Source organism: Ailuropoda melanoleuca, chromosome 10, assembly GCF_002007445.2.
Source record: "Ailuropoda melanoleuca isolate Jingjing chromosome 10, ASM200744v2, whole genome shotgun sequence".
NCBI classification, from domain to species: Eukaryota; Metazoa; Chordata; class Mammalia; order Carnivora; family Ursidae; genus Ailuropoda; species Ailuropoda melanoleuca.
This window is the reverse complement of record NC_048227.1, coordinates 95,202,145-95,219,019: the sequence shown is the minus strand read 5'-3', so window position 1 is coordinate 95,219,019 and position 16,875 is coordinate 95,202,145. Positions and strand designations below refer to the sequence as shown.

At 40.8% G+C, this 16,875-nt stretch overlaps 1 protein-coding gene across 8 annotated transcripts in view; it reads right to left on the bottom strand.

Moving 5' to 3' along the window:
• Positions 1 to 16,875, bottom strand: part of CCDC170 (coiled-coil domain containing 170) — an 84,821-nt gene that overhangs the window by 30,284 nt on the left and 37,662 nt on the right. For 7 of the 8 annotated variants that reach the window (XM_034669304.1, XM_034669305.1, XM_019800759.2 and 4 more), the window contains 2 exons: positions 13,194 to 13,379; positions 3,301 to 3,618 (listed from right to left, as the gene is read on the bottom strand). In XM_034669304.1, coding sequence (XP_034525195.1) covers positions 3,301 to 3,618; positions 13,194 to 13,379 — 504 coding nt within the window. The remainder of the gene's footprint in view (positions 1 to 3,300; positions 3,619 to 13,193; positions 13,380 to 16,875) is intronic. The other variant, XM_034669306.1, reaches the window with a different exon arrangement.

The following is a 16,875-nucleotide window of genomic DNA, read 5'->3' as shown; positions in this document are numbered from 1 at the left end:
AGCCACCAAGTTAGTGGTACTTTGTCATGGCCATCCTAGGAAATTACTATGCTATAGATGCTGGGAGAGCCAAAATCTCTACCTTTTCACTTGCCCAGATGGCCCTGTTGCCAGGGGTGACCATGTAACAAAATTTGGGGCAATGAAATGTCAGTGGAAGTCTGCCAATGCTTCTGGGTAAATGTCTGGTTTAGTGTATTGGAAGATTAAGAAGAAAGCAGAATGATTAGATCAGATAAGGGTGCGTGGCGCACATCTCAGGTCCTTTAGGGCATCGGGCTGGAGCCCCATGGCTCCCACAGAGCCACTGGACCAAGAAACTCTCCAGTGGAGGAAATAAAGCCTTATGTGTGCCTAGAGAAGAACACAAGAGCTGTCTAGATAAACGTTTGTGAGCTTGTTTGAATTGTCTTTAACTTAGGAAATGACATAGAAATCAATCATGGTCATGTCCTCTGTACATAATCATTTCTCATCCAGATATCAGCCAGTTAGGAAACATCTAAAAGTAAAAGGAAATGTTTGCCTCGACATTTCACACTAAAATCTGCAAATGTTGCAACTTTGTCATTGTGCAAGACATTATTATCTCAAAAACACCTGTTACAAGGGTACTGAAATTTCAAGGCTAGATAACATCCACACGGATTTAGAATTCCTAGGAACTCAACAGTAGGGCATTCCTCTAAGAGAGTGGTTTCCAACTGGGGGTAATCTTACCCTCCAGGGACATTTGTCTAGAGACATCTTTGGTTGTCACAAATTGAGGGGGAGGGGGATGGTGCAACTGATACCTTGTGGGCAGAAGCCAGAGATGCTGCTAAATGCCCTACAATGTATAGAACGGGCCCATAACCAAGGGTTATCCAGCCCAAAATGTCAATAGTGCCAAGACTGAGAAACCCTATCCCAAGGTCTGGTAAAGCTTTTAAAAAGAGAATTTGGTTTTGCTCTAAGCAGAAAAGCAAAGAACAAGCAGAAATGACTTACTAAAAAAAGTGTGGGTGGTGTTCTGAATTCTACAGAGAATTGCAAACAGGAGAGTCAAAATGAACAGCAACAAGGTAAACAAGAAAAGCAAGGCTCAGAAAGTAGGAGTCAACCTGAAACAGAGAATTTGCCAGGCCCAGCCTGAACCCACCCTTGGGCCTTCCCGTGGGTATTACTCAACTGCTGAGTGTGTGTTTAACCAAGGCAGGTGGCAGGGCTGCACAGCCTCTTCAACAAACAGATTCATCAATTTGTAAATCTCCCATTCTTCAGAAACATTTCTAAGACAATTTATGAAATCCATTTTCTCCTCATTTTACTTGAAGATGAGTCACACAAGACCCCAGCTATATGCTTGATTTCAGGCTTTTAAATAGTGAGAACAGCTATTGAAAAAAATTACAGGGTAGAAAAGGCAGACAAAGGCACTAAAAAGACTCTGAATCATTCTGATTTTTATGGGGGGAGGGGGAGGCACAGCCAGCTTAACCAATTTACATCATTTTGCTTTAGAAAATAAACATATACATCATGCTGACAATTTTATGTCATGTTTCACATGCTGAATTAAAATAGTTTGGGGGAAAACAGAAGAGGAAAGCAATAAAACAAAATGGTAAAGAACCATTAGCTTTTGAAGTACACCGACTGCTAGTCAAAGTAAATAAGTGACTGAACTATTTCTCAGTCCTGGAAATAATTTTCTTCTCCAGTCTAGTACCAATTACGAGAAAAACTGAGTTACTCTCAAAGACGTGCACATGTCACAGGATGAACATTTTATATCCATGAAGAGAACCCTACACTTGGACAAAGGGGTCGTTTGGGTTGCTCCTAAGAACACAAGTGAATTTTGGAGAATTTTTTTTTAAGATTTTTTGTTTGAGAGAGAGAAAGAGAGAGCGCATCGGTGCACACGTTGCCGGGGGGGAAGGGCAGAGGAAGAGGGAGAGGGAGCCTTAGGCAGATGCCACGCTGGGTACAGAGCCCCACTCGGGGCCTGATCTTACAACCCTGAGATCACAACCTGAGCTGAAACCAAGAGCCAGACGCTTAACCAACTGTGCCACCCCGGCATCCCGAATTCTGGAGAATTTTTAAAGGGGATCGAAAATGTTTGATCATTAAAGGAGATTGTAAAATGCAATCTTGAACTCTGAGTTAATGATTGTTCTGGGTATTCTAGAAACATCAAAAGAGGGAAAAATACAATTTCTCCCTCGGACCAGCATGAGCTCATGGAAGAGATAGATCTCAGTGGAATTATACCTAGATTTTGGATATTATTTACTTTAAAACCTCTTTAATTAGAACTTAAATAATTTGAATTCGATGGTAATTTAAACAGAGTCAGCCTGAAGTTGACTCTGAGAAGCAAAGCTATGTAGTAAAGGAGAATTGTCAATAGTATAAACAAGATAACAAAATTAAACAATCCTCAATCATATACGTGAATTAAAACATCTTTCTCTATGTATTAAATGAGTCCCTTAAGAGACCGTTGGGCCACCATTATGAAGAGAAGGACAGAGAGGAAGAGAAGCAGGGGCAGCAAGAGTTATTTATCACCAGTATCGGCCAGCAGCGTGTTAAGGACTTCATAACCATTATTTTTCATTCAGTGCTTTCAACAAACAATAACCTTATGAAGCAGATACTCTTCCAGGTCTAGGAAACCTTGTCTGCAATTCCAAAATCCCAAAGCATCTGAAAACTGACAGCTTTTCTCATAACTCACTTGCTGATAAAGCTTGACCTGACGGGATTTGGCAGCAAACCCTCACCCGAAGTGACAGGAAGCTCCTCCCGGTCCTGATGCGCTCCGTGTGACGGAGCTGCCGCGGGTTTTACTGAAGAATGATGAATGTGGTTGATTATGGGGTGCTGCCCCAGACCCCACTGAGGAGGGATGTGTAAGAGCGTTCTCTCCATTACCGTTCTGTGTTACTATTTTACCTTTCAAAACCCCCGAAATGTTCTCAATTCAAAAACACATCGGGCCCCAGGGGGTTCAGATGAGGAGTGTGGCCCCAGAGCCCTCCCTGTCCAGTGGCTGAGAAAACAGAAGCTCAGGGGCTGTCATCTTAGGAACCTGCCCACGTCACACCTGGAGCGAGCGAGTGTGCAGCAGAGACAGGGCTGACCACAGGTAGCTCTGACTCCAGGACCCACATCGCAGTCTGCTGTCACTTAAGTGACTCTCGAGGCTCCCAAAGTATGACATATAATTGAAAGTAATAAAAACCACATTTAAATGATTCAGCAAATTACTGTCTTCCAGAGTCTTACAAGCGGCCATCTCCCACTCACCCTTTTCCTGCTCTCTTCCTGGCTGGTCACTTCTCGAATCCTTTCCAAAATGGCATCCTCTGTGGGCCCCGTCGTGCCCCAGCTGCCTCTAAGCAGGGCTGCGACTTTCTCCCTGAATAAGGAGAGCTGGCTTCGCGAGGCTGCAGCCGCATCCAGATTGGCCTCCAGACTCTTCTCCAACTCACAAGAGCTTTTCTTCAAGAGGCTCAGCTCTTGCTTTGAAGCATCCCAGACCCGCTGGCCAGCAAGCAGCCTTTCTTGGAGGATCCTGACTTCCCTTTCAAGAACTTCTTTGGTCTCCACAGCGCAGAGCAAGTCCTGAAACGATTACAGACAGTGAAGACAGGAACCTTAGCAGCCACTGAGGGACACCTGCTCTTGCTTACAGACTTCATGGAGTGAGGATTGATTCATGACATTCCTGTTTAACTAAGTTCCCCACCATCTCCTCATAAAGTTATTGAATTGTAAAGGCTATGTCAGGAAAATTTAGGGGTCTAAAAAAGGGAAGGGGTATAAATCCAGAGCTAGGAAAAGAAGGAAACTGACCTATAAGCCTTTTCTGTGTGGACCCTGAGAAAGAGTTAATAAAAGTTAATTGCTGGCTAGCGTCTGGTAGAGGCAATCCATAGATAGAAAATGTTTATTTACATTATTATCTGCTCTAAAGCTTGATGTACATGGAAATTGATTCTGAATAAACAGTAAACTCTCAGAGTCCTACCTACGAAAAGTCCTACACACTAAAAATTGTCTGAATAAAGATGCCTCCTTAATACTGTTCTAAATAACAGAGTAGAGAATCAGATCTTTCAATATTCATTTACTGTGTATCTCCTTGTCTTATAAAACAGATAGAACCCAAAGAAAAGAGACAGAAATATCCAGCCATTTGCTGGGTGGGAGAATTAAAAGTAGAGGGAAATAGGGGCGCCTGGGTGGCACAGCGGTTAAGCGTCTGCCTTTGGCTCAGGGCGTGATCCCGGCGTTATGGGATCGAGCCCCACATCAGGCTCTTCCTGTATGAGCCTGCTTCTTCCTCTCCCACTCCCCCTGCTTGTGTTCCCTCTCTCGCTGGCTGTCTCTATCTCTGTTGAATAAAGAAATTAAAAAATCTTTAAAAAAAAAAAAAGTAGAGGGAAATAAAGCACCACACTGAGAATAATAATTTGAAAGAATATAATGTGTATTGTTAGGTTCACAAAAATAAATGAAGGGCATAAGGGAGGGTACCTGTGCACCTATTTCTATTTACTATAATCTAGAAGGGTCCAAAGAGGCATAAAAGGGGCATCTTTAAAAGTGAAAAAAAAAAAAAAACCTGTTGACATGGATTTCTAAAATACATGGGTTCATGTTAAATAAGAATAAGCAACTTATTAACCAGCACTGCTAAAGTATTGCAGCTTAGGTAACTGGCAAAAAAAAAAAATTGTTATTTATTAAAAATAGTATGTTATGGTCGAAAGCAACAAAAAAGAAACACTATCTTTGAATAAAAGATTCTACATCTAAACAGGCCAGTAACATTTCAGTCTGCCAGTTAAAAATCACTCATCCCTTTTGCACCAGAACCGGATTTTAAAAGGAATTTATCTCCACCAACAGCTTGGAGACAAGAAAGATGTTCCTTGAAATGTTACTTCTTTACTTTTTATAAAAAAGAGAATATCTTACTTTTTTTTCCTTCTGGTGATTTTTTTTTTTAATCAAGGAATTCCCTGGCATCAATTTGAAATAAAAAGTCATCGAGCATGGACAGGTAGTTAGAGAAGGCTGGCCTTTTCAGAAAAGTAATGGCTAAACTAATTGTGGAACCTATTTTGTGAAATGCTTTACTTCTCAAGGTCCTGGCAACAGCTTCATTTCCCCATTCCCTTTCGAAACTGGTTCTCTTTGTGGAGCAGCCCCACTGCTGCTAATTAAATTATGGCCCTTATAAGGTAGAGTCAAGGACACTTTATCACAAATACAATATTTTAACACTTTAGAGATTTCTTTTCGGATAGTAATACAATAGCTACTCAATTAGGGTAACCAGTATCAGCACTGGTGATAATGAATTAGGCCCATATTTTACTGAGAAATGACCATCTAACATGCAGTTAAGAAGGTCCCAAATTCAATGATGCGGAGATGAAAATTAATTCTAATCCCTTCCAAGCTCTAAAACCCTCTAGAATATTCTATGTTAACTTTGATGTGGAAAGAAAACCCCTAATGCCAAACAGGGGAGTTTCCATGACCCAGAGAGTGATATTTTTAACCATGTACAAAAGGTCCTCAAAATACACACATAAAAATATACCAGACGCTTGAGTACTACAGACTTACTGTCAGCTGAGAGTGTGCTAATCAACTAGCAGCTTGCACCAGACCAATAAACACAGTTAAAATATTCCAGCTATGAGGAATTTTTTCCACCCCAATATCAGACTATTGTCTCCCTGCCTTCAAGACAAGAGCCCAAAGAGTCCCGAATAAATCCAAAGCACCGTTTATGACTGGTGAAAAATCGGAAAACTCAATTTGTGGTCATAAAAGACAGTGGCACGTGGCGGCAGGCCAGATTTCTTTTCCGGCCACATTTCAGCCCCGTGAACTATATGGTGTTTCTCACATGAAGCACAGGCCTGGGGAGCCCGTGGCAAGGCCTTAGGGCCAGCCCCACCCTCAGTGCTCTGATTAAGTGCTTCAGGGTCTAGGAGCACTGAGCTGATCTGCGGGAAACAGATGTCCTCAGACTACAAATGCAATTACCCGCTAGCAGAGACAGAGCCGGAGTGGAGTCTCGTTGCGTGGCTACCTCAAGGATACACTCAAGTAATGTGACATCGGTATCACTGGCCAGGTCCTGCGGACTGCTGTCAGACCACGCTGACACACAGAATGAGAAACAAGTAGCTCCCTCTGAGCAAAATCAAGGCTGACCTCCACAGAGGAAATCACATTTGCAAAAGAGGACTGCCCCTAGAGAGACAGTGAGAGGGATGACTTGTTTAACAAAATTTTTTAACTTTTCATGTGCCCTACCAAAGCCAGAAATGGATAATGACCCCTTCGCAATCGCTTTTCACAAAAACAGTTGTAAATAGTATCAAGGCATTCAATTCACCTTCCCAATTAAATGCACGTCTGTGTTAATTCCCAATTAATTCCCAAATAATGCATTAAGTGATGAAACCATTCAAAGGTTTGTTTTTAAAATGCAATTGTTTCCGATTTTAATGTTGCTAACTATTATGTGGATTTGGATATGCATGAGATCAAACTGCCTCTCAAAAATACAGGACTAATTATCATCTGGGTGGAGAACCTCTGGCTTGAGTTTAATTCATCCAACCCTACACGAATTTTGTAAAATGAAAAACCAGTTGACCACTTTTACCTAGTGCAATTAAAATTAACAAATAAACTCAGAAATTCTCTGCACACATGTGCTCTTATACATTGCTGGTGGGAGTGTGAATAGGTGTAATTCTGATATAAACATCTAACAAAACAGAATATGCACATACCCTGTGGCCCTGCAATTCCAGTCCCAAGAATAGATCTGTAGGATAGATTACTGAATATGGAAACTGACATATGCGCAAAGTTATTCCATTACAACTAGAGAGTATTACGCTAAGCAAAATAAGTCAATCACAGAAAGGCAATTTTCATATGCTCTCACTGATACGTGGAATTTAAGAAACAAAACAGAGGATCATAGGGGAAGAGAGGAAAAAATAAAGCAAGATGAAACGAGAGGGAGACAAACTTACATAAGAGACTCTTAATCATAGGAAACAAACTGAGGGCTGCTGGAGGGGAGGGGGATGAAAGGATGGGGTAACTGGGGGATGGACATTAAGAAGGGCATATGATGTAATGAGCACTGAGTATTATATAAGATTGACATGGATGGAACTGGAGGGGATTATGCTAAGTGAAGTAAGTCAAGCAGAGAACGACAATTATCATATGGTTTCACGCATATGTGGAACATAAGCAATATCACGGAGGACCATAGGGGAAGGGAAGGAAATCTGAAGGGGGAAAAAATCAGACAGGGAGACGAACCATGGGAGACTATGGACCCCGGGAAACAAACTGAGGGTTTCAGAAGGAAGGAGGGTGGGGGGATGGGGTAACAGAGTGGTAGGTATTGAGGAGGGCTCGTGTTGTGCTGAGCACTGGGTGTTATATGTAACTGATGAATCATTGAACACTACATCAAAAACTAATGATATACTATATGCTGGCTAACGGAACATAATAATAAAAAAAAGACTGATGAATCACAGACCTATACCTCTGAAACCAATAATACATTATATGTTAATTGAATTAAAATTAAAAAAATTTTTTTAAAGTTATTCCATTACAACACAGCAAAAGATTAGGTACTACAAATATTCACTGATATGTGAACAGTTAAACAAATACGAGACAGCTATACCATAGAACATATGTAGTTCCTAAAAAGAACTGAGGAAATTTTTTATGTACTGATAGGGAAGATTCTCCAACATACAGTCAGTGAAAAAGTAAGGCACCTAACCATGTGTCTAGTGCCATTTGTACCTACATAAAAAGAGCATCTCTCTAGAAATAAGCACAAGCAACTGCCAGTTCTGATCATCTCTAGAGAAGAGACCTGTAGCTGGGGGGCTAGAAATGGGAGGAAGACATGACAGAACAGAGACAACTAAGAAAACACCCAGGAAATTCTGGTCCATTTAAAGTGCTGAGTCAATAGTGATAGGAACACACATACACAACACACACATACCCCTTAGGCTGTCCCGCTGACATCATCAACCTCGGAAAATAATAAGAATTCAACATAAATTCGAAATTCTCATTATTGACAAACACAATACAAGTTGACAATGAATTTAGCTGCCCGTGAGGCCAGCGTGTTCCTGGGCTTCACTATATACTGCAAACTGGTCAGATTATGCCTGGAGGACCATGGACAGTTCCCAGCTGGAAATTTTAAGAGGGACATTGTCAAAATGGAATGGGTTCAGCATCACCTGCTAGCATTAAATCCATAATAAAAATATTTATGTAATTGTGTTATTTAAAATGCTGTTTTAATTTATTTTGAATACACAGAATGAATCTAAAGGCAAAACATGGACAACTTAATTATAGTTATAGAACAATATTACAAACCTTGACAATGTAAATACAATAATAAAATAAAACTGGGAAATAGAGAGAGGGAAGTAAAAAAGTAAAAGGCATTAAATTCCTCCACATTGTAGCAAAAAGTCTACAAATACGATCTCCTGTTGGTGAATCGGGAATAGAAATGTATTCCTTTAAAGTCTCAATGGTAACTATCAGAAGCTAAAATAAGAATGCCCCAGTGAGGCTAGAAGTGGAAGAAGAGAGGTTTTTAATTTTACTTCAGAGCCTTATGAAGAGTTTAATTTTTTATAATATGAGCAGATATTATTTTAGTGTTTATTTTCATTTTAATTCCTCGCCCAGAAGCTAGAATTCTCCCAACCTCACAGATGATAAGAAAGAAGTTTCAAAGTTTGAGAGATACAGGCTGTTTAGCCATAATAAAAGACTTAGAAATCCATGATAAATGTCTTCAAATGCTAAAGTTAGCCATAAGAAAGAGATTTCAGTTTATTCTATAAAGTTTAATTAAGATAGAACCAGGATGAGGATTTAAATTACGGGGATTCTGATCCTGACTTGCTATAATGAAGAACTGTCAAACAATTAGAACTCTACAGAGAGGGGCGCCTGGGTGCTGCAGTCAGTTGAGTGGCTGACTCTTGATTTTGGCTCAGGTTGTGATCTCATGGCTGTGGGATCAGGCCCTGCGTCTGATTCTCTCTCCCTCTCCCTCTGCCCCTCCCACCTGTTCTCTCTCTCACTCTCAAATCTTTTTTTTTTAAAAAAAAGAACTATACAGAGAATATGGACCTCCTTGTTCAGCAGTGAGTTCCCTGTCTCTGGAAGAGTTCAACAGAAGGCTGGAAACTAGCTAGACAGTGATATTTTAAAGCTGATTCTGATTTCACATAGAGGGTTACATGATCTAGATTCTAAAAGGCCTTAAGGTCACTTCCAACATCCTGATTCTAGGACTGTTAAGAGAGCTTCCATTTTTTAAGTAATTTATCCTAATAAGTCCTCACTTCCAGAAACTTATTTCCATTTGCCTATACCCTGAAAATGATTTTGTTTCTTTGGATCCCTGGGTAAAAGTAAATAACTAGGAAAAGGAAATAAAAACACTGAGCATCAATTATGTGATGGGCGTGTCCTGAGTATTTCATGTATATTATGTCATCCAATGCTAAGAATAATTGTAAGAGATGGATCCTTAAATTATTTTTCTATTTTACAGACAAAAAACTCAGGTTCCAAAAGGTAGATCATATGTCTCAGATCACATAGCCAAATGACTCTGGAGCCCAGATAAAAACCCGAGATCCTAGCCTCTTAACCACTCTACTCCCTGTTAACTGTCTCATGCTATTCTCTCTTCCATTCGCTACTTCATGGTAACAAACCGAAAAAGCAGAAGGGACATCCTTCCAAACCAGATCTGCCTGACTCCAAAACAAATATTCTTTCTTAGCTTCGATTCTAGCTACCAGAATTAAAGGAAATGTGAACAGCATGAAGGAAAAGAACCTGTTTGAAATCCCATAAGTAAGTTTAGTCTCTGAGCCGCTGATCTGAACTTGTACCGTCTATAGGAAATGCATGTGTGGCTTGTGTAAGGAAAGTGCCCACTCTTTTCAACACTGAATTATTTCAAAACAACCGAAAGAAAAAGTGCCAGTCTTTGATCGCTGTTAAAACATACTTCAATATTAACTACTCGAGATTTTCAAATAATACATTTTCCATATATATAATAAATCACCTGGATTTTTATTTGGGAAATTTTCATAAAGTGAAAGTCATAAAGTAAATAGAGTAATTAAGAAAATAAAACAAGTTGAGTTTTGTAAAAACAGCACCCCAGCCTGCAAATCCTACTACTTCTGCAGTCCTTCTGGGCTTCACTAATAAAGTAAGTTTCCTACCTCAAATCAGAGCTTTAGAAAGCATTATGAAGACTCTTCCTGAGGCCATTAATGTGTCAGTAAAACCACCTGACAGTATTTTTCAGTAGTAAATCTTTGGAGTCATAATCCCATGAAGGAGCACTTTATTTAAGACCTCAAGTTTTTTATTGCCCATATTTTTTTTTTACAATTTTTATTATTTTGGCAGGAACTTCATCCCAAAATGAATGTGTTTCCAAGTCTGAACAACATTGCATCATTTACAAGTAAAGAGACATATAAGAAATAAGTTCTGTTTTTTTTAATGTGCTCTTATAACACATTTTCATTTCCTCCTGTTCATCTTCAGAAATGCATTCTTATAGGCAAATATTAAATTCTTCCTAATTTTCAAGGGCTTGATAGTTTAATAATTACTATTTGTAATCGAATTCAAGTTATCTATTCACTGAGGAAATTTGCATAGCTACTCACCGTTGTTGTCCCACTGACAATTAACTTGGCATCAGACTGATATGTAAGATATAGCTGTGCCTACACATGGAAAGGGATTACTGACGATAGCAAAATAATGTAATGACCAGGATTCAAATCCCAGCCTTGCCACTCATGAGCTACATGAACTTGAGCAAAGTATACTTAGCACAACGACTGTGTTAATGGTAAGTGATCGATGAACAGTGACTATTATAACAATGATTGCTGATAGCATTAATGTAAAAAATCTGAGAGCCTGAAACTTCACTCAGAAGGCTCACTGGTAGGTAAAATATTAAAAGCGTAATTTTGAAATAATTTTATGTACATTATAAGGCAAAGCAAATGAGTAGATATTATGATTAAGATTCAAAGGATACTAATATAAAACACAAAGATACTAAGAAAACTCTTAATATCGCCTTAATTAAAAATACCCGTATTAGCTTATTACTAAAAATGTATTTCTAGCTCTGTCCATCAGAAGAAATGACAGCCCAATAGCAACGACCACACCTCCAACCTAAATCTTGGTTTGAAGCACCATTCTCCAGTCAAAGGCACCAACGCTCCTGACGGCACAGGTTGATTTTCGTTCTGTAGTCTGAAAATTCTAAGTGATCCTAAGATGCCATGTCTTCTGTCAGAAAAAGCAGGGACGTGTTAAAAGACTAGAGGCAGGTGACAAGGTCACAGAGACCATCCTGAAGGGGCTGCTCCTGGGCCAATATAGTGAATTTGGAGCACCAAAAAAAAAAAAAAAAGTAATTGATGGCAACACAGTGAGTAAATAAAAATCCATGTGTCCGTAGAACTGAAAAGAAAAGAAATAAAATGCTTTTCTGGGGGCGCCTGGGTGGCTCAGTCGTTAAGCGTCTGCCTTCGGCTCAGGGCGTGATCCCGGCGTTGTGGGATTGAGCCCCACATCAGGCTCCTCTGCTGGAAGCCTGCTTCTTCCTCTCCCACTCCCCCTGCTTGTGTTCCCTCTCTCGCTGGCTGTCTCTCTCTCTAATAAATAAATAAAATCTTTTTTTAAAAAGTGCTTTTCTGTACAGAAGAACACAAGCTAATAAGCAGAAGGAATAGTGAAATTAGAATATTACCTTTTTGCCACCCATGTTGTAAATTAATCCAGGCAAGAATCAATGATGATAACACCTCTCAGTAAAGTCAGTGGGGAACAGGAATAACCTGCCAATTATGGGAAATAATCTGCCCAGAGATACCTTACTTAACTACAGAAGAAAAAAGAAAAAAATATTCCTTTACACTAAAGAGATGGGCAAACTTAGTGTCAGCAACAAGGAACAATCTAGCATGACTTGCCTGTAATAGGAAGTCGACAGCTTAACCTTTGAAATGCCCTTGCCAAAAACATTTAACCTGAATCCAATCCAGTCATTACCTAATTTTGAACTACATCTCCTTTACCACTTAATTGTCTCCTATGTTTTTTGTTAAATGATTGCACTGACTTACTTTCACTTTTGAAAATTCACCATTATTATTAATCCCATAATTAGTTTCTTGGTCACAAAAATATAAAAATATAATTGAAAGATTATATAGGGCTAAAAAACATATAGTACTAGTTGGCATGCTCAAACAGGGCTTTGGGTAATTTGAAAAGATCAAGCAACTCATTGTACAAATAAAGGTCTAGCATTGAGGCACTTCCCTTCGACAGTCTCTTCTAAGTAACACCCATCTCCTTCGACTCTGTAAGTATACTTCTAGGGTTTTGTCTTACTGATACATTCTCATGCGTGATAGATAATATAAGAGCATTCATAGCAGCCTTGCTTATAATAGTGTGTGGTACATTACCATTTTGTATTAAAAATAAATGAAAAAATATAAAGCAGAGCATGTTGCCATTTGTGTTAAAATTAAATTTAAAAAAAGAAGTATACACATCATAGAACATTTCTAAAAAGGTATATAAAAAATAATTGTTAACAGAGGTTGCATCTGTGAAGAACAACTGGGTGGCTGGCAGGACGGGTGGGAGGGGTGGGAAAGATTTTCACCGTATACTCTTATGTCTATTTGGAATCTTGCATCTGGTGGACGCATCACCTATTTGTTCAAGAAAACTTAATGTTTGAGTTTTAAAAATCCTCAGAGTCTAACTAAAGCAGGACATAATTCTCTACAAACTCTACTTTTAAATGTGTTATATTTCTTTCTTTCTAATTAGGAAAAAACTATGTATCCAGCAGCCTGTCTAGGTCGCGAAGTCCCATGCTGCCCCCAGCCCTCCTGCTGACAGCAGCCTTTTGAAACTGTGGTCGTAATGCCAGTGTGCTCACCCACATCTGGTTTTCAATTTCTGCTTCATACACATGATCACAGATGCGCACGCACACTGCACCACTGTACCTGGTTCAGCCTGTCTTTTTCCTCGGTGCAGGAGGCAGCTTTTTTCTGCTCTCTGTTTACTTCTGACACCAGCCTCATGATGGTTTCTCTGCTGGCTTTTGCTTCCATCTCATGGACATTTATAGTCTCTTCAAGAGCAACAATCTGTCCTTTCACCAAGGCATTTTCCTCGCACAGCTCTCTAAGCTGAAGAGAAAGCAATGACAGCTATCCTATAAAAATTAACAATTTCGTAGGGCTTCCTCGACACAGCTCTGATCTACGTATCCCGCTGACTGCATGATCACACGGAATCAGTGAAAGCCCTTTCCCTCCATCCACTCAAAAGAACACATTTTCAAAAGCAGCCTCTAAACACCGTTGTTATGCACAGACCCAGTGATCAAATTAAAATTAATCAAAAGATAGCCCCAGGCAACACTGCTGAGAGTCTTGCCAAATGCTTCCCAACAGAGCAAGCATCAGCAAGCCCCTGGCTTCAAGAATTGAGGAAAGGTGATGCTCTACAGAGATTACAGCAGGAGAGGAAGCAAGGGACTTCTTTTCTGCCCACGTCCATGGGCGCCAACTGCATGTGAGGCCCTACCTGGCACAGGGGGGAAACACGGAGAAGAAAGCGGGCCTCTCTTTTTAAGAAGAAAATCCTTCTAATTAATATAAGCATAGAAAACTCCTGAATAAAGTGCTCAAACAGTGGCTATCATTGGGATTAGCAGAGCTTTTCACTCTCTGTGTTGTGCATTTAGGTTGTCAGCTGAAAGCACGCATAAGATTTGTAAGATTTACAAGGAGGGAAAATGAAGTCAGACGGGCTCATTGGCCCGGGGAACCAGCCCTTCAGACAGTTCAGCCTGGAAGGCCACAACAACGCCTACAGGAAGAACTGAGATCCCACATTACAGAATTGGTATCTGTGTTATGATGCTCTGGGGAAGTGACACATCTTTCAGCCTCAGCACCTGGCCAAGATGGCGCCCTGCTCCCAACTCAGGGCTGTTCCCACTCTCCTGAACACTTTTATGCATATGTGTGTGCTCAATGCCCAACATCTTTCAAAAGTCCCCACCTCAGAATGCAAGCTGGTGCAGCCACTCTGGAAAACAGTGTAGAGGTTCCTTAGCAAGTTGAAAATAGAGATACCCTATGACCCACCAATTGCACTACTGGGTATTTACCCCAAAGATACAAACATAATGATCCAAAGGGGCACCTGCACCCCAATGTTTATAGCAGCAATGTCCACAATAGCCAAACTATGGGAAGAGCCCGGAGGTCCATTGACAGATGAATCGATAAAGAAGATGTGGTGTATATATACAATGGAATACTACTCAGCCATCAAAAAGGAATGAAATCTTGCCATTTGCAACAACATGGATGGAACTAGAGGGTATTATACTAAATGAAATAAGTCAGTCAGAGAAAGACAAATACCATATGATTTCACTTAAATGTGGAATTTAAGAAACAAAACAGAGAGGGGCGCCTGGGTGGCACAGTGGTTAAGCGTCTGCCTTCAGCTCAGGGCGTGATCCCGGCGTTATGGGATCGAGCCCCACATCAGGCTCCTCTGCTATGAGCCTGCTTCTTCCTCTCCCACTCCCCCTGCTTGTGTTCCCTCTCTCGCTGGCTGTCTCTATCCCTGTCGAATAAATAAATAAAATCTTTAAAAAAAAAAAAAAGAAACAAAACAGAGGATCATAGGGGAAGAGAGGGAAAAATAAAACAAGATGAAATCAAAGAGGGAGACAAACCGTAGGAGACTCTTAATCATAGGAAACAAACGGAGGGTTGCTGGAGGGGAGGTGGGTGGAGGGATGAGGTAACTGGGTGATGGACATTAAGGAGGGCATGTGATGTAATGAGCATTGGGTGTTATATAAGACTGATGAATCACAGGCCTGTACCTCTGAAACTAATAATACATTATATGTTAATCAATTGATCTTAAATTTTAAAAAATAATTTAAAAAGAAGCCCCCACCTCAGAGGGGCACTCCTCAGCCAGTCTGCCTAAACTACCCTGTCACGCCTCTAACCTGCCTCACTCTCTATCCCCACATCCCTGTTCGTTTTTCTTCACCTTTACTACATGGGATGATATTGGATATTTGTTTATTTCCTTGCTATCTTTAGCTCACAATAACAAAACTTCTAGGAGAGCAGATTTAGTCTTATCTCCTTCACTGCGGCAGGACCAGCTCCCGGAACCCTGTCTAGCATTATAGCAGTCACTCACTAAATATCTGCGAAATGGATGAATGTCAAATGAGTCCTTAGGAATGCCTCCTTGGTGTCTTGGGGGTGTGTGTGCACATGTGGTTAGGAGAGCTGTAAAAAAGAGGAAGTGGTTTTGAAATTGAAGGAGTGGTTTTGTTCCACTTCTCAGGAGAACACCTAGTGAGTTCATCAACGCAGCAGCCTTTCTGCTCTCAGCCAGTGATTTTTCTGTTCCCGGCCAGGGATTTTTTTTTTTTCTATTTGAGATGCGAAAGCCCTGGAATCTCAGTATCTGTTTTAAAATATAGTTTCTTTTGTTGTTCAGGTATGGTGTGGTGAACAGATCTGGAGAGAGCTGCTCACAGTTCTCCAGAAGGGGGGGGCACGCCTTGCCCTACAAGGCCATGCAGGGAGGCACCAGGTCAGTCAGGAAATACAGACAGCAAAGGAAAACAGAGGCAAGAGTCTTTGTTGTGGTTTCCACAGGAGGGAGTGAGCAAGGCGAGGTACGCAGGTTCAGGTTCGGGACTGGCTAATTTGATTCATCTGAGGCGTGTCAGGGCTGTCCCTAGCTGTCTGGTACCTAGTCCTGCGGTGATGAGGGAAGGCGGCGTGGCCCAGAGCCTGATACAGAAAATGGCTGGGATGTGGGAGTGGCTGGTTTGCATGTGAAAGCCATGCTCTTACAGGAATTGGCTAACCCTCTGAGTCAGTCTCTCCTGGGTCAGCAAGGCCTCAGACGTCAAAGCATTTGAAATACAGAAGATAATAAGGCATAATTAATACAGCATCAACTTCCAGATTAGCACCTGGAACTAGTCTCTGATGAGGGGAAAGGGTGTCATGAAAGAAGAAGGTTCTTCATTCTCTTTCCTTTTCCCCATCACTTGGCTTTAAAAACAACCGCCCAACCTACACTGCACTGGGGACTTTCACAGCCAGGCTCCCGGTCACGGGTGTGCAACAGCGAGGAGGAGGAGACCGCCTCCTTGAGGCTATCAGGCCTGAGCTATCAATACCGTCAGTGAAGTGGAACACTTCCTGAAGGTAACTGAAATGATTTTGCAGCTTCCCGGAAGCACAGCTGGGAAGCTTACTAATCAAACTCTGAGATGGGGCCTTTAAGAATGGCTGCATGGATTAATGAAAGAAACTGAAGAAGACACAAATAAATGGAAGATATTCTGTGCTCATGGACTGGGAGAGTTGATACTGTTAAAATGTCCGTATTACTCAAAGCAATCTATAGATTCAACACAATCCTATCAAAATCCCACTGGCATCTTTCAGAGACATGGAACAATGATCATGTTTATATGGAACCACAAAAGAGCCTCAACAGACAAAACAATCTTGAGAAAGAAGAACAAAACTGGAGGCATCATGTTCCCTGATTCCAAACGATATTACAGAGCTATAGTCATCAAAACAGTATGGTAACAACATAAAAACAGACACATAG